We start from the raw sequence: 25388 nt of genomic DNA, 5'->3' as shown, positions 1-25388 counted from the left end.
TAAATCCTAGATGGTTTTGTTCAATTCCGACACCTGTTTGGTTGCATTTTCCTTTAACTCTTTAAGGAATTTTTGTGTTTCCTCTTTAAGGGCTTTTACTTGTTTGCCTGTGTTGTCCTGTATTTCTTTAATGTACTTATTTATGTCCTTCTTAAAGTCCTCTATCATCACCATGAGATATGGTTTTAGATCTAAATCTTTCCTTTCCAGTGTCTTGGATATCCAGTATTTGCTGTGGAAGAGATAACTGGGTTCTGATGATGCAAACTATTCTTGGTTTCTGTTGCTTGAGTTCTTTTACTTGCCTCTGACCAACTGGCTATCTTTGATGTTGGTTGGTATTGCTGTCTTTGACTGGAACTTGTCCCTTCTGTGGGCCTGTGAGCCTAGAGCCTGTGATCTTAGGAGTGATAGTGCTCCTAGAAGACTAGCTCTCTCCAGACAGATTTTGGATCTGGAGTACTGTGGGACAGTCTTAGCTCTGAGTGCAGATGGAGACAGAAATTATCTCATCACAGGCTGCTCTGTAGTTCCCATCCATGGAGCACTCCAAGCAGGTCTGTCTTTGGATAGTAAGTGGAGAGAAAGTGGGGGGTCCCACCTGTGGGATTAGGAGTGAGAGCCCTCCTGGCAGACCAGCTCCCTGCAGGCAGGTTTTGGGTCTGTGGTCTGTGGGATAGCCCCAGCTCTGGGCACAGATATAGACCAGAAGGGTCCTATGACAGGCTGCCCTGTGGCTCCCAGAAAGAAGCTGTTCTCTTCTTAATCAACACTAATTTCTTAGCTCCAGCTAAGCATCATCAATTGTCCCCATAGCTCCTTCTATTTTTTACTCTAAAGCCAGAGCTGCATGGCTGAAGCTACTGAGTTCTGCTGCTTCCTGTAGCTGGAACATGCCCCCCTTGTTCTATTACATTATCACCAGCTTTCAATTTTCCATCCCCTTCACTACCTAAGTTTGGCTATCTTGGAACTTTCTCTGTAGACTGACTTTAAACTCAAAGATATGCATGCTTGCATGCTCCTTTCCTAAGCACGGGGATTAAAGTTTTGCTTCACCTAGAACTTTCTCTAGGGGGAGTCCTTAAACTCAGAGATCTACTTGTCTTTGCTTCCTGGGATTAAAGCTTGTACTGCCATGCCTGGACCTAAATTTAGCTGGGTGAAATCTTGTCCTAAGGTCACTACTCCCTTAATTCAATTAAATATATTTTCTTCTCTCTCTCTCTCTCTCTCTCTCTCTCTCTCTCTCTCTCTCTCTTTCTTTCTTTCTTAACTTATTCATTTATTTTTATACTCCAGATTTTGTTACCCTCCTGGTCCATGCCCCAACAGTTCCACATTCCAAAACTCTCCCCCTGCACTTCTCCCCCCTCACCCTCCTGTCCCCATCCTACCCACCCCACCAGACCTCTAAATGTCCTGGGGCCTCCAGTCTCTTGAGGGTTAGGTGCATCTTCCCTGACTGAACCCAGACCCAGGAGGAGTCCTCTGCTGTATATAAATATTTTTGTATAAATATTTTTGAACACAGTATTCAGTTCCATTGACTTCCTGATAGCCCTTTCATGCTCAAACCACTTGTTTTATATTTTCCCTTTCTCGGCTTGCTATGTTTGCTTAAAATGTTTTTCTTGAGACTGAGACAGAAAATACAGTCTAGGAGGGGCATCTGAGACTTTCTTTGTCAGTGCAACTAATCTTCCCCTTAGCTCCAGGCAGACTCTTCCAACAAGACCAAAAAAAGCAGCCACATTCTTCACCAAAACATCACAAAGTCTCTAGGCCACATATTGAAATTCTCCACTGAAAGCTTTAGGGCCAGGTCTGCACAGTTCAAATCATGCTCAGTAATAAAGTAGTATTCCTACTAGCATAGTCCATTAAGCCCCACTTAAAACATTCTACTGCTTTCCAAATCTAAAGTCCCAAAAATCTACATTCTTCCAAACAAAATCATAGTCATGCCTATCACAGCAACACCCCAATCCCTGGAATCAACTTCTGTCTTACTCAGGTTTTACTGCTGTGAACAGACACCATGGCCAATGAAACTCTTAATTAACATTTAATTGTGGTTGCTTACAGGTTCAGAGGTTCAGTTCCTCATTATCAAGGCAGAAACATGGCAGCATCCAGGCAGGCACAGTGCAGGAGCTGAGAGTTCTACATCCTCATTTGAAGAATGCTAGCAGAATACTTCTCCTTATTTCTTAAAGGAGTTACATATGTCCTTCTTAAAGTCCTCTATCCTCATTATGAGATGGGATTTTTAAAACAGAATCTTACTTTTCACATGTGTTGGGTTATCCAGGGCTTGCTGATGTGGAAGAACTGGGTGCTGATGATGCCAAGTAGCTTTGGTTTCTGTTGCTTAGCTTCATGCAATTGCCTCTTGCCATCTGGTTATCTCTGGTGTTAGCTGGTCTTGCTGCCTCTGACTGGAGCTTTTCCCTCCTATGAGACTGTGACCTTGTGATCTAAGGTGTGTCAGCACTTCTGGGAGACCAGCTCTCTCTGGGTAGGATTTGGAATTTGGATACAGAATGCTGTGGCAAGACTTACCTCTGGATCACAGTTGGGAACTGGAACCAGAAGTGTTTTGGTTTTTTTTTTTTATTTTTTTTATAGATCTTTCAGGGCTTTTTTTAAGTTGCTTTATGATATCTTTCCAGTTTAGTTTAGTGAACAATTAGTGCTATGAAATCAATTCTTAAAACAGCTTCCAGGGGTTGGGGATTTAGCTCAGTGGTAGAGCACTTTCCTCGCATGCGCAAGGCCCTGGGTTCGATCCCCAGCTCCAGAAGAAAAAAAAAAAAGAAAAAAAAAAGCTTTCATTGTGTCACCAAAGTTAGGGTATGCTGTGTATTCTTTTGATTCCTTTCTAAACACCCTTTGATTTCTTTCTATTTTTGGTTTTGAGCCAAGTCTTTAAAAGCTGATCCATCTCTCTCCAGCCTGATTTCTTTCTTAATTTTTGTCCTTCTCCACATTTCATTCAGAAGGGAGTTGTGAAGTTTCCATGAGTTTATTAGTTTTATGTTGTTTCTCTTGTTGTTGAAAACATCTCTAATCTATTGTAGTCAGATAAGAAGCAGGTGTTTAGATTATTATGTAGTTTTTGAGATTTATTTTGTCTAAGAATTTGATCAACTTGGAGAAATTTTATGCTATGTTGATGTGTGTTTGTGTGTGTGTGTGTGTGTGTGTATTTGTGTGTTCACCTTTTGACTTTGTTGTTCTGGTACTATTCTTTCTTTATGTTTTCTTATTTGTAGTTAACCTCTTTAGGTTGGTGTTTACCTTCAAACACCATTTTAGGGCTGGATTTGTTGATAGATTTGTTTTAATTTGGCTTTATCGTGGAATGTATTATTTTCTACAATTTGGGTGATTGAAAGTTTTGCTGGGTATTGTTATTCAGACCGGGGACAAATATCTGAGGTACATACTTAACATACGAAAGTTGACCTTTCCTCCAAGTTGTCCTAGTATCCCTCAGTCCCTCGCTGATGCTTATACCTAAACCACACAAAGGCCCAAAAAAGAAAAAGAACTTCAGAACAATTTCCCTTCTGAATGTCGATGCAAAGATCCTCAGTAAAATTCTCACAGACTGAACCCAAGAACACATCAAAATTATCATCCATCATGATCAAGTAGGTTTCATCCCAGGGATGATGCAGGCATGGTTTAATATACAGATAACCACCAATGTAACCCATTATGTAAAAAAAAAAAGAAAGAAAGAAAGAAAAAAAAAGAAACTCAAAGAAAAAACACATTATCATTTCATTAAATGCTGTGGAAACATTTGAAAAAATTCATTACCCCTTCATGATAAAAGTCCTGGAAAGATCAGAAATTCAAGGCCCATACCTAAACATAGAAAAATCAATATATAGCAAACCAGTAGCAAACAATAAACTAAATGGAGAGAAACTTGAAGCACTTCCACTAAAATCAGGAACTAGACAAGGTCTCTCTCTCTCTCTCTCTCTCTCTCTCTCTCTCTCTCTCTCTCCCTCTCTCTCCACTATAGTACTTGAGGTCCTAGCCAGAGCAATCTGACAACAAAAGGAGGTCATAGGGATAAAAATTGGAAGGGAAGAACTCAAAGTATCACTACTTGCAGATGATATGATAGTATATGTAAATGACTCCAAAAGTTCTACCAGCAAAGTACTAAGCCTGATAAACAATTTCAGCAAAGTGGCTGGGAATACAATTAACTCAAACAAATCATTAGCCTTCTTCTACTCAAAAGATAAATAGCATACGAAAGAAATTAGACAAATGATACCCTTCACAATAGTCCCAAATAACATAAAATACCTGGGTATGACTCTAAACAACCAAATGAAAGATCACATGACAAGAACTTCAAGTCTCTGAAGAAAAAAATTGAAGACCACAGAAGGTAAAAAGACCTCCCATGCTCATGGATTGGCAGGATTAACATAGTAAAATTGGCCATTTTGCCAAAAGCAACCTACAGATTCACTGCAATCCCCATCAAAATTCCAACTCCATTGTTCATATAGTTAAAAAGAACAATTTGCAAATTCATTTGAAGTTACAAAACACCCAGGATAGTGAAAACTCTCCTTCAACAATAAAAGAATTTTGGGGGAAATCACCATTCCAGAATTCAAGCAGTATTACAGAGCAATAGTGATAAAAACTGTATGGTATTGGTATAGAGACAGGCAGGTAGCTCAGTGGAATAGAATTGAAGACTCAGAAATGAAGCCACACAGCTATGGTCACTTGATCTTTGACAACACAGATAAAAGCATCCAGTTGAAGCAATCCCACTAAAATCAGGGACTAGACAAGGCTACCCACTCTCTCCCTACTTATTCAATATAGTTCTTGAAGTTCTAGCCAGAGCAATCAGACAACAAAAGGAGATCAAGGGGATACAGATCGGAAAAGAAGAAGTCAAAATATCACTATTTGCAGACGACATGATAGTATATTTAAGTGATCCCAAAAGTTCCACCAGTGAACTACTAAAGCTGATAAACAACTTCAGCAACGTGGCTGGGTATAAAATTAACTCAAATAAATCAGTTGCCTTCCTCTATACAAAAGAGAAACAAGCCGAGAGAGAAATTAGGGAAACGACACCCTTCATAGTAGACCCAAATAATATAAAGTACCTCGGTGTGACTTTAACCAAGCAAGTAAAAGATCTGTACAATAAGAACTTCAAGACACTGAGGAAAGAAATTGAAGAAGACCTCAGAAGATGGAAAGATCTCCCATGCTCATGGATTGGCAGGATTAATATAGTAAAAATGGCCATTTTACCAAAAGCAATCTACAGATTCAATGCAATCCCCATCAAAATACCAATCCAATTCTTCAAAGAGTTAGACAGAACAATTTGCAAATTCATCTGGAATAACAAAAAACCCAGGATAGCTAAAGCTATCCTCAACAATAAAAGGACTTCAGGGGGAATCACTATCCCTGAACTCAAGCAGTATTACAGAGCAATAATGATAAAAACTGCATGGTATTGGTACAGAGACAGACAGATAGACCAATGGATTAGAATTGAAGACCCAGAAATGAACCCACACACCTATGGTCACTTGATTTTTGACAAAGGAGCCAAAACCATCCAATGGAAAAAAGATAGCATTTTCAGCAAATGGTGCTGGTTCAACTGGAGGGCAACATGTAGAAGAATGCAGATCGATCCATCCTTATCACCCTGTACAAAGCTTAAGTCCAAGTGGATCAAGGACCTCCACATCAAACCAGACACACTCAAACTAATAGAAGAAAAACTAGGGAAGCATCTGGAACACATGGGCACTGGAAAAAATTTCCTGAACAAAACACCAATGGCTTATGCTCTAAGATCAAGAATCGACAAATGGGATCTCATAAAACTGCAAAGCTTCTGTAAGGCAAAGGACACTGTGGTTAGGACAAAACGGCAACCAACAGATTGGAAAAGATCTTTACCAATCCTACAACAGATAGAGGCCTTATATCCAAAATATACAAAGAACTCAAGAAGTTAGACCGCAGGGAAACAAATAACCCTATTAAAAAATGGGGTTCAGAGCTAAACAAAGAATTCACAGCTGAGGAATGCCGAATGGCTGAGAAACACCTAAAGAAATGTTCAAAATCTTTAGTCATAAGGGAAATGCAAATCAAAACAACCCTGAGATTTCACCTCACACCAGTGAGAATGGCTAAGATCAAAAACTCAGGTGACAGCAGATGCTGGCGAGGATGTGGAGAAAGAGGAACACTCCTCCATTGTTGGTGGGATTGCAGACTGGTAAAACCATTCTGGAAATCAGTCTGGAGGTTCCTCAGAAAATTGGACATTGAACTGCCTGAGGATCCAGCTATACCTCTCTTGGGCATATACCCAAAAGATGCCTCAACATATAAAAGAGACACGTGCTCCACTATGTTCATTTCAGCCTTATTTATAATAGCCAGGAAATGGAAAGAACCCAGATGCCCTTCAACAGAGGAATGGATACAGAAAATGTGGTACATCTACACAATGGAATATTACTCAGCTATCAAAAACAACGAGTTTATGAAATTCGTAGGCAAATGGTTGGAACTGGAAAATATCATCCTGAGTGAGCTAACCCAATCACAGAAAGACATACATGGTATGCACTCATTGATAAGTGGCTATTAGCCCAAATGCTTGAATTACCCTAGATCCCTAGAACAAACGAAACTCAAGACGGATGATCAAAATGTGAATGCTTCACTCCTTCTTTAAATGAGGAAAAAGAATACCCTTGGCAGGGAAGGGAGAGGCAAAGATTAAAACAGAGACTGAAGGAACACCCATTCAGAGCCTGCCCCACATGTGGCCCATACATATACAGCCACCCAATTAGACAAGATGGATGAAGCAAAGAAGTGCAGACCGACAGGAGCCGGATGTAGATCGCTCCTGAGAGACACAGCCAGAATACAGCAAATACAGAGGCGAATGCCAGCAGCAAACCACTGAACTGAGAATAGGTCCCCCGTTGAAGGAATCAGAGAAAGAACTGGAAGAGCTTTAAGGGGCTCGAGACCCCATATGTACAACAATGCCAAGCAACCAGAGCTTCCAGGGACTAAGCCACTACCTAAAGACTATGCATGGACTGACCCTGGACTCTGACCCCATAGGTAGCAATGAATATCCTAGTAAGAGCACCAGTGGAAGGGGAAGCCCTGGGTCCTGCTAAGACTGAACCCCCAGTGAACTAGTCTATGGGGGGAGGGCGGCAATGGGGAGAGGGTTGGGAGGGGAACACCCATAAGGAAGGGGAGGGGGGAGGGGGATGTTTGCCCGGAAACCGGGAAAGGGAATAACACTTGAAATGTATATAAGAAATACTCAAGTTAATAAAAAAAATAAAAAAAAGAAAACAATCATCCACCATGATCAAGTAGGCTTCATCCCAGGCATGCAGGGATGGTTTAATATACGGAAAACCATCAACGTGATTTATTATATAAACAAACTGAAAGAACAGAACCACATGATCATTTCATTAGATGCTGAGAAAGCATTTGACAAAATTCAACACCCCTTCATGATAAAAGTCCTGGAAAGAATAGGAATTCAAGGCCCATACCTAAACATAGTAAAAGCCATATACAGCAAACCAGTTGCTAACATTAAACTAAATGGAGAGAAACTTGAAGCAATCCCACTAAAATCAGGGACTAGACAAGGCTGCCCACTCTCTCCCTACTTATTCAATATAGTTCTTGAAGTTCTAGCCAGAGCAATCAGACAACAAAAGGAGATCAAGGGGATACAGTTCGGAAAAGAACAGGTCAAAATATCACTATTTGCAGATGATATGATAGTATATTTAAGTGATCCCAAAAGTTCCACCAGAGAACTACTAAAGCTGATAAACAACTTCAGCAAAGTGGCTGGGTATAAAATTAACTCAAATAAATCAGTTGCCTTCCTCTACACAAAAGAGAAACAAGCCGAGAAAGAAATTAGGGAAACGACACCCTTCATAATAGACCCAAATAATATAAAGTACCTCGGTGTGACTTTAACCAAGCAAGTAAAAGATATGTACAATAAGAACTTCAAGACACTGAGGAAAGAAATTGAAGAAGACCTCAGAAGATGGAAAGATCTCCCATGCTCATGGATTGGCAGGATTAATATAGTAAAAATGGCCATTTTACCAAAAGCAATCTACAGATTCAATGCAATTCCCATCAAAATACCAATCCAATTCTTCAAAGAGTTAGACAGAACAATTTGCAAATTCATCTGGAATAGCATTTTCAACAAATATGTGCTGGTTCAACTGGAGGTCAGATTGTAGAAGAATGCAAATTGACCTATTTGTATTACCCTGTACAAAGCTTAAGTCCAGCTGTACCTCCACATCAAGCCAGATACACTCAAACTAATAGAAGAAAAAGTGGGGAAGAGTCTCAAACACCTGGGCACTGGAGAAAATTTCCTGAACAAAACACCAATGGCTTAAGCTCTAAGATCAAGAATCGACAAATGAGACCTCATAAAATTGCAAAGCTTTTGTAAGGCAAAGGACACTGTCATTAGGACAAAATGGCAACTAACAGATTGAGAAACGATCTTTATCAATCCTGCATCTGATAGAAGGCTAATATCCAAAATATACAAAGAATGCAAGAAATTAGACTCCAGTAAGACAAATAACCCTATTAAAAAATCATAGACAGAGCTAAACAAAGAATTCTCAGCTCAGGAATATCGAATGGCTGAGAAGTACCTAAAGAAATGTTCAACATCCTTAGTCATCAGAGAAATACACATCAAAACAATCCAGAGATTCCACCTCACACCAGTCAGAATGGTTAAATTAAAATCTCAGATGACAGCAGATGCTGTCAATAATGTGGAGAAAGAGGAACACTCCTCCATTGATGGTGGGATTGCAAACTGGTAGAACTTCCCTGGAAATCAGTCTGGAGGTTCCTCAGAAAATTGGACATTGCACTACCTGAGGACCCAGCTATACCTCTTCTGGGCATATACCCAAAAGTTGCTCCAATGAACAACAAAGACAAATGCTCCACTATGTTCATAGCAGCCTTATTTATAATAACCAGAAGCTGGAAAGAACCCAGATGCCCTTCAACAGAGAAATGGATACAGAAAATGTGGTTCATCTGCACAATGGAGTGCTACTCAGCTACCAAAAACAATGACTTCATGAAATTCATAGGCAAGTGAGTGAAACTAGAAAATATCATCTGGAGTGAAATAACCCAATCACCAAAAAGCACACATGGTATGCCCTCACTGATGAGTGGATATCAACTCACAAGCTGGAATTACACAAAATACAATCCACTGACCACATGAAGCTCAAGAAAGATGACCAGAATGTGTGGGTGCTTTGGTCCTTCTTAAAGCAGGTAACAAAAATATTCATAAAAGGGGCTATGAAGACAAAGTTTGGAGCAGAGACTGAAGGAATGGCCATTCAGAGCCTGCCCCACATGGGTTAAAAGCATAATATATATCCACCAAAACTAGATAAGATTGATGAGGCTAAGAAGTGCATAGCTCTCTCCTGATAGGTACTGCCAAAGCATGTCAAATATAAAGGCGAATGCTAGCAGCAAAACACTGAACTGATAATGGGGTTGCTTTTGGAGAAATTAGAGAAAGGATGAAGGAGCTGAAGGTGCTTCCAATCACATAAGAACAACAATATTAACCAACCAGAACTCCCAGGAATTAAACCACTACCCAAAAACTATACATGGACAGATTCATAGCTCCAGCTGCATATGTGGCAGAGAACAGCCTTGTTGAGCACTAATGGAAGGAGAATCCCTTGATTCTGCCAAGGCTGGAACTCCCAGCAAAGGGAAATGTAGGGGGATGGGAATGGGAGGTGGTTGGGTAGGGGGAACTGTCTTATAGAAGAAGGGGACAGGGATGGGATAGGGGGCTTATATCCAGGAAACTGGGAAAGGAAATAACATTTGAAATGTAAATAAAAATATCCAATATTAAAAAAGGAAAAAAAGAAGTAAATAACATAACTTTTAACTGAAAACACTTTAAACATCTGTCTCTTTCTTCATCCTTTATTGAAGAATAATCAATATGATAAATGTACTTTACAGAAAAATCTCACTGACCTTGAATCAAAAGGAAATTATTGACAATGATTATCATATATTTCTTAAGCAAGTACATTTCTAGAGTTGGTCTTTAAACAGATATTTAACATAAGATTAAAAACCAGCTTCATTTCAATTTTAAGTATTACTAAGTCCAAACCAGGTTGATCCTATTTGTTATTTGTTATATATTTATTTATTTTATTATCAATAATTATTTTTTACAGTCTAGCCATTATCCCCCGCCATTCTGACCTCCAACAGTTCCTCATCCCATTCCTCTTCTTCTTTTCCAAGAGAATGTGCCCAAACTCCACATGCCCCACACCCTACCAAGCCACCCATTCCCTGGGGCCTCAAGTCTCTCAAGTATTGGGTATGTTTTCTCTCACTGAAGGCAGACCAGGCAGTCCTCTACTATATATGTGTTGGGGACCCCTGAGGCTCTTCCTATATTTTGATTCATAAATAATGAATTTCAAACTTATATAATATCTAATTTAGGTTTGGTTTGTGAAGCACATAAGCACTTCTCATGCTCAAGCAGTTAGACTGATTGCAAACTTGTTCTTTCCATATAAACAAGACCACCAAATTTAATAATGTGTTTGATACTTTCTGGAAATCTTCTGTATGTAGATATTGACAGTGCATTTTGCAAAGAAGGTTAAGGAACTACTTCCAGTTATTATCTTGGCCTCATTGGTCAGTTATACCTCCTTATTTTCATAGTAGTGTTTATTCATTACACATAATAATGACCTTTTCATATATATCACATGTATTTTGTTCACACTCACACACTTATTCTCTCTATTTTTCACTTGCACTCTGAGCAATACCCTTCCTAAATGAGATCCTCTCCACTTCTAGATTTGTATGCCCCCTATTCCTGTGCCTTGGAAGAGCCAATGGGTTTGACTATATAAGCCCTCATGCACTGTAAATGATTGGAAGATCATGGGTGAAGGATTTTTCAGGAACATTGTCACTTTACTGGTGGGAACAATATTGACAAAACATCATAGTTGGAAGGTGACTCTCAAACATTAGCTAATGGCTTGGCCTGGGTCAATAATATGTGGTAATCTTTGAAATTTTAGGAGATGAATCTTGGAGAGAAATAGTACATAACTAGGGCTAGTTCTTGACATTTTAGGCCTGGCTTTAATTGAATATTTTCTGTTCTCTTTGCTTCCAGAATGTGGCTATCATGTGACCAGCAGTTGCCTGATGCTGTGTCTGCCCTGTGCTCTGCCTTTCCAGAACTTCAGGGACAAAGAAATCATACTTACAAAAGACAAATAGGGAGACAAAACAGTTTATTTCATGTTACATGATATAAATCCATCTTCAGTGAAGACAAGTCCTATGGTTTGACATGAATCAGAGGGTCTAAAAGAACACTATTTGTTAACTTGGTCCTCAGTTACTTATCTTAAACAGCCAGAACAACTTATCTAAGAATGGCATTGCCCACTGTGAGATGAGCCTGCCCATATCAATCAGCAATTACCAAACTGCCACAAAGACCAATTTTATGATGGCTCTTTCTCAGTTGACTACTCCCCTCCAAGGAATGTCTAGTTCAGAACTAAATGTACGAGAGACTGAAAATCAATATGAATACAATTGTAAGATGAAGTGCCTTCTTAAAAATAATTGAAAATATCAAGTGAGAATAATTTTGCTACAACCAACCATAGAGGAAAGGTAGATACATGCCAATAAGTGAATTCATGTCAGTTAGAAAAGCTAGGACAGGTAGGAGTAAAGATGGTAGCTATGCTTATGATTTCATGGAAAGGGACTTGAACTCACCAGAAAGCCTAGCAGAACTGCCTATCTTAGATTCTTGGTGTGTAAGTAACATGTTCCATATGATGAACACTAAACTATAGATATTTTTGTAAATATCCTTATTCTGATCCATGTGCCAAATATTCAAGGATATTCTTTCCAGGGTCTGATCCATCATGGATCCAAATGGAAGCTTATAGAACATTGGATTAAGTTATTTCTTACTCTCTTTCAGGTTTCTAGCCAATGCACAGATAGCATTTCCACATCTATTACAGAATATACTAAGCAAAAAAATCAAAGACATACAGATTTTTATAGCTCATTGTGTTCTACAATGTTAGATTAAGTTGTCTTTGGAAGTAAATACTAGAGAAGCACAAGAGACCTGGGAAATAGAGCAGGACTGGTTCAGGCCCAGCTATGCAAAACAACATATATCATATACAAATTCTTCATTAAAGTACCACTGGAATGAGATTCCTATTAGGTAATGTGAGAAGCCACTGCTCTCATTCCTCATGAGAGTGACACAAATCAACTCCCCTAGAGTGAGAATTCCTATACATGAAGACCACTCCTAGACCAGTAGCTACTAACAAACCATCAGAACAGTGGCCTTGAAACTTGAAATACACAACACCAAGAGCACAGAACTGAGCTTGTGGCAGTAGCTTATGTAGAGGTAAGGCAAGTGTGATTTGCTGTCCTGAAGAGAGACATTAGGAATGCCTACAGGAGTTCCTCAAATGAATGACTGAAGCTCCAAATTAACCCACTGTTTTAAGTAGGCAGAAAGTCAGAACAACATTCCAATTTTGTAGATTCTACACTTGGAGCTAGTGTCTACTTCTTGGCATGAAATTCACACAGCAGTGTATTCAACCAGCACACTAACATCTATTTAGACCATGAGCCAACACTTCAAAGTATTTATATAAATAGTTTCAATATTTATATAAATCCATATAGTACAAATGCAACATGGAGAATGTGAGAAAAAAATTGAAACTAAAAAATCTGACAAAGGAATTATACCTAGAATTTGTGATAAATACACAAAAAAGAAGGAAAAGAGGGGGGTAGGAGAAAATGAGAGAGGATTAGGACAGCTTAGTGAAGTGGGACTAACATAATTAAAATAGTGGGAGGTACTGAAAAGACACTAAGACTGTAAGAGAAAATAAAAAAATGACATGGATTTTACTGCTCAACAAAAAATACAGCTTTGCATGAATCTTGTCTTGTGGTCACTGTAACTATTTTGTGAGTATGGTATCAAATTGGTAAACTCATACTTTTTGTCCATCTCTGCACTAACATCAATTGATTTTACCCAAAGTCATGACCATTATGCACATAAATGTTGACAGGCAAAAGACTGAGATTTTTGGCTACATAACTTCTTAGCATATTGTCTTCTAATACTGCAACCCAGTCTGATACACAGAACTGCTATTTTCACCAGGATGAAAGCTGTCTCTAAACACATAACACACACACACACACACACACACACACACACACAGAGAGAGAGAGAGAGAGAGAGAGAGAGAGAGAGAGAGAGAGAGAGAGAGAGAGAGAGACTCATATTTTGAATGCTGATTTTATTTTAGTAATGTAGATATAAACAAGGTAGCTTTGCAAGGACAAAGGACGCTGCTCTATTCAGAGCAGTGATGATAGCTGATAGGACAAGGCCATGCCTAGTCTCCTCATCACAGGTGAACCGAGGATAAGGTCCACTTGGGATTTATGCAAGGATTAGATTGCATTCAGGCAATACAAGAAGGCATTTTTATTCTCTTGGAAGAGAAGACAGATGATCCACTCCCCCAGAGATGTTCTTCAAACCTGTTCTTTCACTGTCTAGTGGATGATTTAACTGATGAGTCTCTGAAACAGAGTGTGTGCAACCTGAAAGACACAGCACAAAGTTATGAAAGGGATCATCATGAGAAATGAGGCCTATCCTAGAACTGAAGTGTGAACATAGTAACATGCATTAGAGAAGAAGGGAAAATTATCTCCAGACTTCCTCTGGTTATCTCAGGAGAAATCTCTATACTCAGATATTTAAGACAGGTATCATATCAACCCATGTTCTCATAAAATTGTCTTTCCTGTTTATTCTGTGTTAGTAACACCCTTTCAATTTGCTAGACCTTATAATATAGTTCTTTTATAATACTAATTAGTGATGAAAGCCAAGTGTGTAAAAAAATCTTATCCAAAGGATTGTATTATGAACACAAATAAAAAGGTCATTTTTGTATGAGAACTAAGAGTACTCTTATTTAATTCCTGTTATGTTTCCCCAGAGAAACAGTGATATTGTGAGGATGGCCATCACAAAGAAGATGATACCTATAGTGAAAGTCAGCACAGTTTCTGAATATTCTCATACATCTTGAAAATTAGGAAACTGCATGCCCCCATTGTTCACTAATGTAATCCTGATGTCCTTTAAGATCCCAAAATTCTATTAAAAATGTTCAGGCACTGGAGAGAGTCAGTATCATTTTACCACTTGGAGAAGAGCAATGGGATGAATTGGGGGAGATTCTCCCAGTGCTGTGGTGATGCACATATTAAGGGTGCTTTTGAGTCAGTAAAGAGACATTTATGTACTATTAGAATAATCTTGCAGTCACTTACTTCCCCTGTACACGTCAAAGGCTTTCTTCAGTTTAGAGGTCAGAGGAAATTTGCCTCGTTCACAGAAAGAGCCCGTGAAGTCATCCATGTCAAGGGTCCAGATCATGGCACCTCCAAAGTTTTGTTGCTTAAGCCACTGGGCCTGGTTAAGAAGAGAGGTCAAGATCACTTGGATTCTTGCCACTCAAGTATGGGCCCTCAGTATGTCCAAGGGACTGTACTTACCTTGATAGTAAAACTGCGGACATCATCATACCCAACCCACTGATTGTCATGATATGCATAAGGAACCTCCTGAGAGTCATCCCAGGCCTGAGTAGCTCCCTTTGACAGGAAATCACAAACCTTTAAAAAGAAAAAAGTTCAAAACCTTGAAATATGGTATGAAAAAATGTGTTTTGTTTGATATTCTTTGTGCCTCATTTTTAATGAATGTTATTTATTATTAAAGACATTGAGTTACATTTCTTTAGTAGGAATGAGCAAGAATACGCTTTTAGATATGAGTCACTGCAAATAAGCTATATTAAAGGTCACAACTTTCTTTTTTGTTTGTTTGCATTTGTTTTTACTCCTTTGTTTTGTGTTTTAAGAGTAGGCTAGGTATATAGCACAGACTAGGTTTACACTAGTGTTTTTCCTCCATATGTAGCCTGAATGTTATCTACAAGTTTGAGGAAACACAACTGCCAAACCAATTTAACCACAATTTTCCCCATACTATACTACAGATTGTACCCACAGTCAAATCCATCAAAAAAAAAGAGCTGTAGCACAAATGAAAACCCATCTCACATTATTTTTAGATGTTCAGCAAAGGTCCAGATTGGAGCAATCAAGTAACAAAATCCACAATAGTATGATACATTCATTTTAATTTACCTTTTCTCTGTGTTAATGTAAATGCACAATCATGATGTGATCTGTTTTTTAAATAAACGTTTAACTTTAAGTATTCTACAGGCATATTAGTGCAGAAGTGTGTAATAAAACATTTTTTAAAATGTAGAAAGACACTAATCAAAATGAATATTCAAATTGAGTTGATTCTACCATCCTGCCTCCTGACCCAAAGCTACAGCATAGTTCTTAACTGGAAACCAAAAAAGCACTGGACAGCCAACCTACTGACCTCATGATAGGCCAGGATCCCACTTTCTTGTGTATAGGGGCCTCTAGTGCCAGGGCTTGAGGTTGGAGCACAAATTCCACTGATAGAGGAGTCAGTCAGGGAGAAGGTCTGTGCATATGTTGGGAATCCAACAATAAGCTTCTCAGATGCAGCCCCTTTTGTCTTCCAGTAGTTCATGATGGAATCCTGAAACACAGCTGGGATTCAATAGATCCAGCCAGATTCTAACTTGCTATTCTATATCTTTACTCCATGTTCTAATAGTGCAGATTCTATGATTAAAGACAGATTGATTCAAAGTTTTTCCAAACATATCACTAAATTTATTGTTAATGTTTTATGGACAGTAGTTTGAGAAGACTACATATGCTGGTTTTCTATTTATTTTATGCCTTCATTTCTTATTATTTGGATTCTCAAGTATGATCTGCATTACATCTTTTTAGGGTCTTACCACATTGCAGAAGGGGTTACAGTCACATAGGTGTTTGTAGAGGGGACTGTTTTCTCCAGTGAAACCCTCTTTATAGTCATGAAGATTATAAGTCATAACAAGGAAGTAGTCCAAGAACCTTGAGAGGAAAAAACTCGTAAATCATTTTGGTGGACATTTCTCACATTTATTCAGAAAAGCAATATAATTTCCAAGACCTGTGCACAAAGCACTAAAGCAACAAGTCCCCCTAAGGATTAGCGCCCTCATCCTAAATTCCAAGAGGCAATAAAGAGTATGAAGAACCACTTACTGAGACAGCTGGGGGATCTCATAGGCTGAATCAATGGTGGAGACTATACCAGCCACTGTAGCAGTGACCATTAGTCTTGGCTTGCTGCTTTGAATGGACTCCAGTTGAAATGCTTTATACAGTTCCTGCAAAATATATAGGTATACTTCACATTCATTTTTCATATTCAAATTGATATGTATTCCCATATATGAGAGAGAGAATATATTTGTATATCAATTGTTAAAATGGTTTTTACATTTTGCTTTATCTTACTGTTACGCTTTTATCAATCAAGTCAGTAAACATTTTGACAGATATCTAGTAAGCATGGATATTATAAAATTTCACTATGTCCTACCTAAATGTCTCATCTAAAATCTAGCTTCCAATTTCCTGGTCAGAACTTCACCAACCCTCACCACACTGAGAAGTTTTGTAAGCAGACTTTCCCTACAGCCAGTTTTTCAATGTGAAGAAAACTTCTGCTTTCTCAGTACCCGAAGTATGTCATGAGACCAAGATTTAACAGAATGAAATTTAGGGTTAGAGTAACCAATGAAGAAGTTAGTAAGGACTGGATAACAAGTATGATTCCATTCCAGAGGAAATTCACATGTAGTATGGTCAGCTCTAGTAAAAAATCAATTTGAGGCAAACATTTTTTGAAGGGAATGCTCAAAAACGTTATCATATAGATCAGTGGTCATTTGATGAAAATGCATTACAGGATGGATAGACCAAAGAAAAAGGGCTTAGCACCTGTCTTTAAACAATAAATCCACATATGTAATATTATATGTGCATCACTTTTGTGTTGTTACAATGGCATATCTAGCACCAAGGACCAGGAATTGTAACTGTACCTAGAGGCTGTTTCCCTCGAAAGTAAGAATAATTGTGTCTGATGGTTATAGCTATTAAACAAAAGAAAACTATAGTTGACTGGGTGTCTTAGGTAAAAACTACTCAGAATAGCTGAGGATCTGGTATGGGTGGTGTGTCACTGGGAGCATCTATCAGTGATACAACAAACTGAAGACCAAGATAAAGAATAAGAAAACAAATCTAGGTATATGCCCAAGTGTGATATAGCTGGGTTTTCAGATACATCTATTTCCAGTTTTCTGAGAAACCTCCACCATGCCACAAGAGCTCATGTTCTGATATATTTATAGCAAATTTATTTGTGATAGCCAGATGCTGGAAGCAACCCAGATGTCCCACAACAGAAGAATGGATATAGAAAATGTGGTTAATAAACACAATGGAATAGTATTCAGCTATTAAGAATGAGGACATCATGAGTTTTGTAAGTAAATGGACGGAACCAAAAGATATCATCCTGAGTAAGGACATCAGACCCGAAAAGACATGCATGGTATGTACTTATTAATACATGGATATTAGCCAAAAAGTACAGAATACACAGGATACAATCCACAGAACTCAAGATTAACATGCTGAAGGACCCAAGTGAGGACACCTCAATCCCACTTGGGAAAGAAAAGCAAACAACCAGATTGGAGGAGGAATCTGTATGAGAAATAGGACAGGGAAAGGAAGAGGAGAACATGATGAAGTATTGAGAAGGGAAACAGGACTGAAGCCCTGAGGGCCAGCAGAAAAAAATGGAAACAGGCGATCTCAAGAGGTAGGAGATAGGAGGTAGGGAGAACCTCTAGAATGTACCAGAGAGGTGAGAGAATCTCGGGACTTAAAGTGAGGGACTTTAGATGAAATGCCCTACAGCGGGGAGAGGGAACTTGTAGGATTACAGTGGATTACAGTGTCAAAAATGGAGAAGAACCTGAGGGCAAGGAGGTTCAGTAATAGGCCCAAAATGGGATCCAGCTCAAAGAGAGGCTCCAAGGCCTGACAATAGTACTGATACTATTGTGGGCTTACAAACAGCAGCCTAGCACAACTGCCCTCTAAAGGTCCAACAAGCATCTGAAAGAGTCAGATGCAGATATTTACACCCAACCAATGGAAAAAAGTTGGTGACCTCTGTGGTTTAATTTTGGAAAATATGGAAGAAACTGAGGAAGAGGGTGACCCTAGAGGAAGACCAGTAGTCTCAACTAACATGGACCCCCGACATTGCTCAGACACTGAGCAACCACCTAGATAGTATACACTAGCTGATACGAAGCCCCCAACACATATGCACCAGAGGACTGCCTGGTCTTGACTCAGTGAGAAAAGATGAACCTAAACCTCAAGAAATTTGAGGGCCCAGGGAGAGGGACGGTCTAGTGAGATGAGGGGAACATACTCTGTGATATGGGGAGGAGAGGAGGTATGGGATGTGGAACTGTCAGAGGGCAGACCAAGAGGAGGATAAAGACTGGACTGTAAAAAATAAGAAGAAAAAAAGAAAAGAAATCTAGAAAGTAAAGGTTCTGATTTGCAAAGTGATAGATGCACAAACCATTTTTTAGTCCTTGACCTTAAATTATTTGCTGATTTTGTTTCTTCATCACCTACTGTGATGATAGCATCAGTAAAGTAGATTATCTCAGGTTCTTCTCTTCTTCATGAACCTTTGGTTAGTATTCATGCCAGTCATTTTGGTCTTCCAGATTTATCACACTGAGGTGTGTAGATATTTATCAGTTCCTTTTCAAAATCTGTGTTTACTATCTTACCTAACGTAGTAAGGCTCAAATGGTCCCATCAGAAACATGAGATTCTCTATTTTTCCACAAAATGCTTCCCAGATTCTATTGACATTGTGCTTGTTACCCGGAATCTTACCTCAGTTTTCCAACACTTGTTTGGTACGTATTTAAGTTTTACATTGTTAACTTCTATGGCTTTCTGCCCTAAGGTGCTTCCCCAATTTTTCTCTCCTTTATGGTTACTATCTGAAAAATTGCCCAAACATACATATCTTGTTACACTTCTTCACTATCTATAATTCTTCAAACAATTCCACAGTATGACCCTGAAATTCCAACTCACACTAGTTAGAATGGCTAAGAGGAAAAACCCAGGTGTCAGCAGATGCTGTCAAGGATGTGGAGAAAGAGAAACACTCCTCCATTTCTGGTAGGACTGCAAGTTAGTACAACTACTCTGGAAATCATTCTGGTGGATCTTCAGAAAATTGGATATAGTACTACCTGACAAACCAACTATACCACTCCTGAGCATATACCCAAAAGATGCTCTAACATATAACAAGGACAAAGACTCCACTAGGTTCATAACAGTCTTATTTATTTGAGGGACCCAGATGCCCCTCAACAGAAGAATGGATACAGGAACTGTGGTACATTTACACAATGGAGTACTAATCAGCCATTAAAAACAATGACTTCATGAAATTCACAGGCAAATGGATGGAACTAAAAAGTATCATCCTAAGTGAGGTAACACAGTCACAGAAGAACACACATGATATGTACTCATGGATAAGTCAATATTAGGCAAAAAGCATGAAATACCCATGATACAATTTACAGATCATATGAAGGTCAAGAAGGAAGATCAAAGTGTGAATGCCTTAGTCCCACGTAGAAGGGGGAACAAAATAAACACAGGCGGTATGGGGTGGGAAGGACTTGGGAAGAATAGAGGAGGGGTAGAGAAGAAAATGGAGTGGGATCAAGTGTAGGAGGAGACAGGAGAGATGTACATAGGGTCAGGAAATTCATCAGAGATGTGTAGCAATGGGGGATGGGGAACTGAGGGTAGCCAACAGAATGTCCCAGATGCCAGAAAAACAAAAGTCTCACAGGACCCAACAGGAATGACATTGTTTGAAATACCCAACAAATGGGAAGGAGAACCTATAGAGGATATATCTAGAGGTTAGGCAAGACCCCCGATTGAGGGCTGGGACTGCACACGATCCGTAAATATTAAACCCAGATTAGCTCCTATCTAAAGGTAATACAGGGACAAATAATGGAGCAGAGACTAAAGAAAAGGCCATCCAGAGATCACCCCACCTTGGAATTCATCCTGTATGAGCCACCAAAACCAGACACTATTGTTGATGCCAAGAAGTGCTTGCTGACAGGACTCTGATACGGATGTCTCCTGAGAGGTTACTCAGCCTTACTGTTACAGATGTAGATGCTTGCATTCAACTATTGGAGCACGGGGACTCCAATGGAGTTAGGGGAAAGACTGAAGGAGCTGAAAAGGTTTGCAACCCCACAGGAAGGGCAACAATGTCAACCAACCAGACACCCCAGAGCTCCCAGGGACTAAACCACCAACTAAAGAATACACAACTGCATATGTAGCAGAGGATGGCTTTGTCTGGCATCAGTAAGGGGGCGGGGGCTTGGTCCTGTGAAGGGTTGATGCTTTAGTGTAGGAGAATGCCTTTATGGTGGGGTGGGAGTGGGTAGGTGGATTGGGGAGCACCCTCGTGGAGGCAGAGGTGAAAGGAGTGAAATAGGGGCTTTGGTGGGGAAACCAAGAAGGCAGATAACAATTGAAATATAAATAAATGTGGTTCCTGCCCTCCCCTAGAGCTGAAAGCAAGTTGCAGGAAGAACCTACACACCAAATTTTCTGCTCCAAGTGACCTGCCTGGTGGACTCAGGATACACAAAGGCAGAAGGCCTCTGGAAAAGGGCACCACCAGTTTCTGGATCTGCCAGGAACTGATCTGAACCCATCCCACAACTTTCTACTCCCAAATCCCGTGGGAGGCATAGCTGAACACCAACAAGTATGGACAATCCTGAGACTGTAGGACAGACTGCCACTTCTGCCCACCTTTGCTCACATCCCTGGCCCAAGAGGAAATTGCATAGTGCTTCTGGACACAGGAATATAGGAGCAGTGACTGCAGGAACCCGTGGTGCGGATCTGCGCCCAGAACTGAAGTGAAACAGCTCCCTGCAACCAAATCCTGGGGTGGGAGTGGGAGAGCTGGAACCTCAGAAGTGCAGACACTCCTGAGAAATCAAAGGAGACTACTCTCTGCCCATATTCCTGACCCAAGAGGAAAATGCCTGGTGCCATCTGTGGCTCCTAGGCAGAGGAACCTAGGAACAGTAAAGGGCAGGAATTTTTCAGTTCCTGCCTGGACCAAAAGCTAAAAACTAGCCATGAGGGGTGACTGCATGCCTGAGAGCAGAACACTCTGTTCCCAGAAATAGCTGAAAGAAAACAGGAAAACAGGTCTACAGGAGTGCTGACACACTGACCTACAGGAGGGATGAGACACTGTCACAGACAGCAAGATAAGCTACCAGTGAAGACAAAGTAATAGCTGGAGGCAAGCCCAGGCCCCTAAGCAACAGCAACCAAGACTACTTGGCCTCATCAGAGACCAGTTCTCCCAAATAAAGCAAATAATGGATATCCCAACACACGAGAAGAACAAGATTTTTATTTAAAATCACATCTCATGATGATGATAGAGGACTTTAAGAAAGGCGTAAATAACTGCCTTAAAGAACAGGACAACAGGTAAACAAGTAGAAGCCCTTAAAGAGGAAACATAAAAAACCCTTAAAGGACTACTGGAAAACACAATCTAACAAGAGAAGAAATTGAACAAAACCATCCAGGAGTTTAAAATGGAAATAGAAACAATGAAGAAAGCACAAAGGGAGACAACCCTACATATAGAAAACCTAGGAAGAGATCAGGAGTCAGAGATGTGAGTATCACCAAGAGAATACAAGAGATAGGAGAGAAAATATCAGGAGCACAAGATACCATAGGAAATATCGACACAGCCATCAAAGATAATGTAAAACAGTAAAAGCTCCTAGCCCAAAACATACAGAATATCCAGGACATGATGAGAAGAACAAACCTAAGGATGATCGGTATAGAAGAGTGAGGACTCTCAATTTAAAGGGCCAGTAAATATATTCAACAAAATTATAGAAGAAAATTTCCCTAATCAAAAGAAAGAGATGCCCATAAATATATTAGAAGCACACAGACTCCAAATAGATTGGACCAGAAAAGAAATTCCTCCCATCACATTAAGGTCAAAACACAAAATGCACAAAACAAAGAAAGAATGTTAAAAAGTAGTAAGGAAAAAAATAGTCAAGTAACATATAAAGACAGACTTATCAGAATTACAACACACTTCTCACCAAAGATTATGAAACCCAGAAGACCCTAGGCAGATGTCATATAGACACTAAGAGAACATAAATGCCAGCCCAGGCTACTATATCCAGCAAAACTCTCAATTAACATAGAGTGAGAAACCAAGGTATTCCATGACAAAACCAAATTTACACAATATCTTTCTACAAATCCAGCCATACAAAAGATATTAAGTGGTAAAGCCCAACAGAATGAGGGAAACTACACCCTAGAAAAAGCAATGATGTAATCTCCTAGCAACAAAACCAAAGAAAGAGAGACACACAATCATAATCTCACCTCTAAATAAGGAAAGGAAAGCACCAATCACTATTCCTTAATATTGCTCAATATCAATGGACTCAACTCCCCAATAAAAATGCATTAACTAACACACTGGATACGTAGAGAGGATCCAGCATTTTGCTGCATAGAGGAAACACACCTCAGAGAGAAAGACAGATACTACCTCGGAGTAAAGGCTGGAAAACCACTTTCCAAATAAATGCTCTGAAGAAGCAAGCTGGACTAGTCATTCTAATGTAAATAAAATTGACTTTCAACCAAAGGTCATCAAAAAAGATAAGGAAGGACACTTCATATTCATTAAAGGAAAGATACACCAAGATGAACTCTCAATCCTAAATATCTATGCTCCAAATGCAAGGGCACCTACATACATAAAAGAAACCTTACTAAAGCTCAAAACACACATTGCACCTCACACAATAATAGTAGGTGATTTCAACACCCCACTCTCATCAATGGACAGATCATGGAAACAGAAATTGAGGAGAGACATAGAGAAACTAACAGAAGCTATGAACCAAATGGATTGAAAAGATATTTATAGAACATTTTATCCTAAAACAAAAGGATAGACCTTCTTCTCAATACCTCATGGTACCTTCTCCAAAATTGACCATATAATCGGTCACAAAACAGGCCTCAACAGATACAGGAAGATAGAAATATACCCATGCATCTTATCAGATCACCATGGACTAAAGCTGGTCTTTAACAACAATAATAAAGACAGAAAGTCCACATATACATGGAAGTTGAACAATGCTCTACTCAATGACAACTTAGTCAAGGAAGAAATAAAGAAAGAAATTAAAGACTTTTTAGAATTTAATGAAAATGAAGGTACATCATACCCAAACTTCTGGGATAAAATGAAAGCAATGCTAAGAGGAAAACTCATAACTCTGAGTGCCTGCAGAAAAGAAACAGGGGAGAGTATACATCAGCAGCTTAACAGCACAACAAAAAGCTCTAGAACATAGAGAAGCAAATACACCCAAGAGAAGTAGAAGCCAGGAAATAATCAAACTCAGGGATGAAATCAATCAAGTAGAAACAGCAAGAACTATACAAAGAATCAAGAAAACTAAGAGCTGGTTCTCTGAGAAAATAAAAAAGATAGAAAAACCCTTAGCCAGATTAACCAGAGGGCACAGAGAGTGTGTCCAAATAGCCAAAATCAGAAATGAAAAGGGAGGCATAATAACAGAATCTGAGGAAATTTTAAAAAATCATCATATTCTACTATAAAAGCCTATATTCAAAAAAACTTGAAACTCTGGAGGAAATATATGATTTTCTACACAAATACCAGGTACCAAAGTTAAACCAGGAACAGATAAGCCGTTTAAACCACCCCATAACTCCTAAAGAAATAGAAGCAGTCATTAAAAGTCTCTCACCCAGAAAGAGCCCAGGACCAGATGGGGTTAGTGCAGAACTCTATCAGATTTTCATAGAAGACCTCATACCAATACTGTCCAATCTATTCCAGAAATAGAAAATGATGGAGCACTACCAAATTCCTTCTATGAAGCCACAATTACTCTTATACCTAAACCACACAAAGACCCAACAAAGAAAGAGAACTTCAGACCAATTTCATTTATAAATATTGATGCAAAAATACTCAATAAAATTCTTGCAAACCAAGTCTAAGAACACATCAAAAAAATCATCCATCATGATAAAGTTGGCATCATTACAAGTATGCAGGGATGGTTCAATATATGGAAATATATCAATGTAATCCACTATAAAAACAAATTCAAATATAAAAACCACATGATCATTTCATTAGATGCTGAGAAGGCATGCGACAAAATTCAACACCCCTTCATGATAAAAGTCCTGGAAAGAACAGGATTTCAAGGCCCATAACTAAAAATAGTAAAAGCCATATACAGCAACCCAGTAGCTAACATCAAACTAAATGGAGAGAAAGTTGAAGCAATTCCACTAAAATAAGGGACCAGACAAGGCTGCTCACTCTCTCCCTACTTATTCATTATGGTTCTCGAAGTCTTAGCCAGAGCAATCAGACAACAAAAGAAGGTGAAAGGGATACAATTTGGAAAGGAAAAAGTCAAAATATCACTATTTGCAGATGATATGATAGTATATTTACTTGACCTCAAAAGTTCCAACAAAGAACCACTAAGCCTGATAAACAACTTCAGCAAAGTGGATGGGTATGAAAATAATTCAAACAAATGAGTAGCCTTGCTCTCCTGAAAGGATGAACAGGCTGAGAAAAAATTAGGGAAATGACACACTTCATAATAGTCCCAAATAATATAAAATACCTCGGTGTGACTTTAACCAACCAAGTGAAAGATCTGTATGACAAGAACTTCAAGTCTCTGAAAAAAGAAATTGAAGATTTCCGAAGATGGAAAGACCTTCCAAGCTCATGAATTGGGAGGATTAATATAGTAAAAATGACCATTTTGCCAAAGCAATCTACAAATTCAATGCAATCTCCACCAAACTTCCAAGTAAATTCTTCATAGAGATAGAAAGAGAAATTTGAAAATTCATTTAGA

At 39.1% G+C, this 25388-nt stretch overlaps 1 protein-coding gene and 1 pseudogene across 1 annotated transcript; one reads left to right on the top strand and one right to left on the bottom strand.

The window, feature by feature from the left end:
- Chia-ps1 (chitinase, acidic, pseudogene 1) overlaps positions 1-25388 on the top strand; it is a 264086-nt pseudogene that overhangs the window by 76989 nt on the left and 161709 nt on the right.
- Positions 13742-16643, bottom strand: LOC148006741 (acidic mammalian chitinase-like). Its single transcript, XM_087638708.1, has 6 exons — positions 16480-16643; positions 16188-16305; positions 15734-15919; positions 14827-14946; positions 14602-14743; positions 13742-13860 (listed from the first exon to the last, which is right to left on the bottom strand). The coding sequence occupies exons 1-6, from the start codon at positions 16641-16643 to the stop codon at positions 13742-13744; spliced, it is 849 nt and encodes a 282-aa protein (XP_087494834.1).

This window comes from Rattus norvegicus, chromosome 2 (assembly GCF_021556685.1).
Source record: "Rattus norvegicus strain SHRSP/BbbUtx chromosome 2, alternate assembly SHRSP_T2T, whole genome shotgun sequence".
Lineage (NCBI taxonomy): Eukaryota > Metazoa > Chordata > Mammalia > Rodentia > Muridae > Rattus > Rattus norvegicus.
Note: the sequence above shows the minus strand (reverse complement) of the source record. Positions and strands in the feature narration are given on the sequence as shown.

Coding starts and splice junctions, on each gene's coding strand:
- LOC148006741 (XM_087638708.1), bottom strand. CDS start 16,643: ATGAAAAATGAATGTGAAGTATACCTATATATTTTGCAGGAACTGTAT. Junction 16,306..16,479: donor GAGATCCCCCAGCTGTCTCA/GTAAGTGGTTCT, acceptor TTTCCTCTCAAG/GTTCTTGGACTACTTCCTTG. Junction 13,861..14,601: donor CTTTGACGTGTACAGGGGAA/GTAAGTGACTGC, acceptor TGTGTCTTTCAG/GTTGCACACACTCTGTTTCA.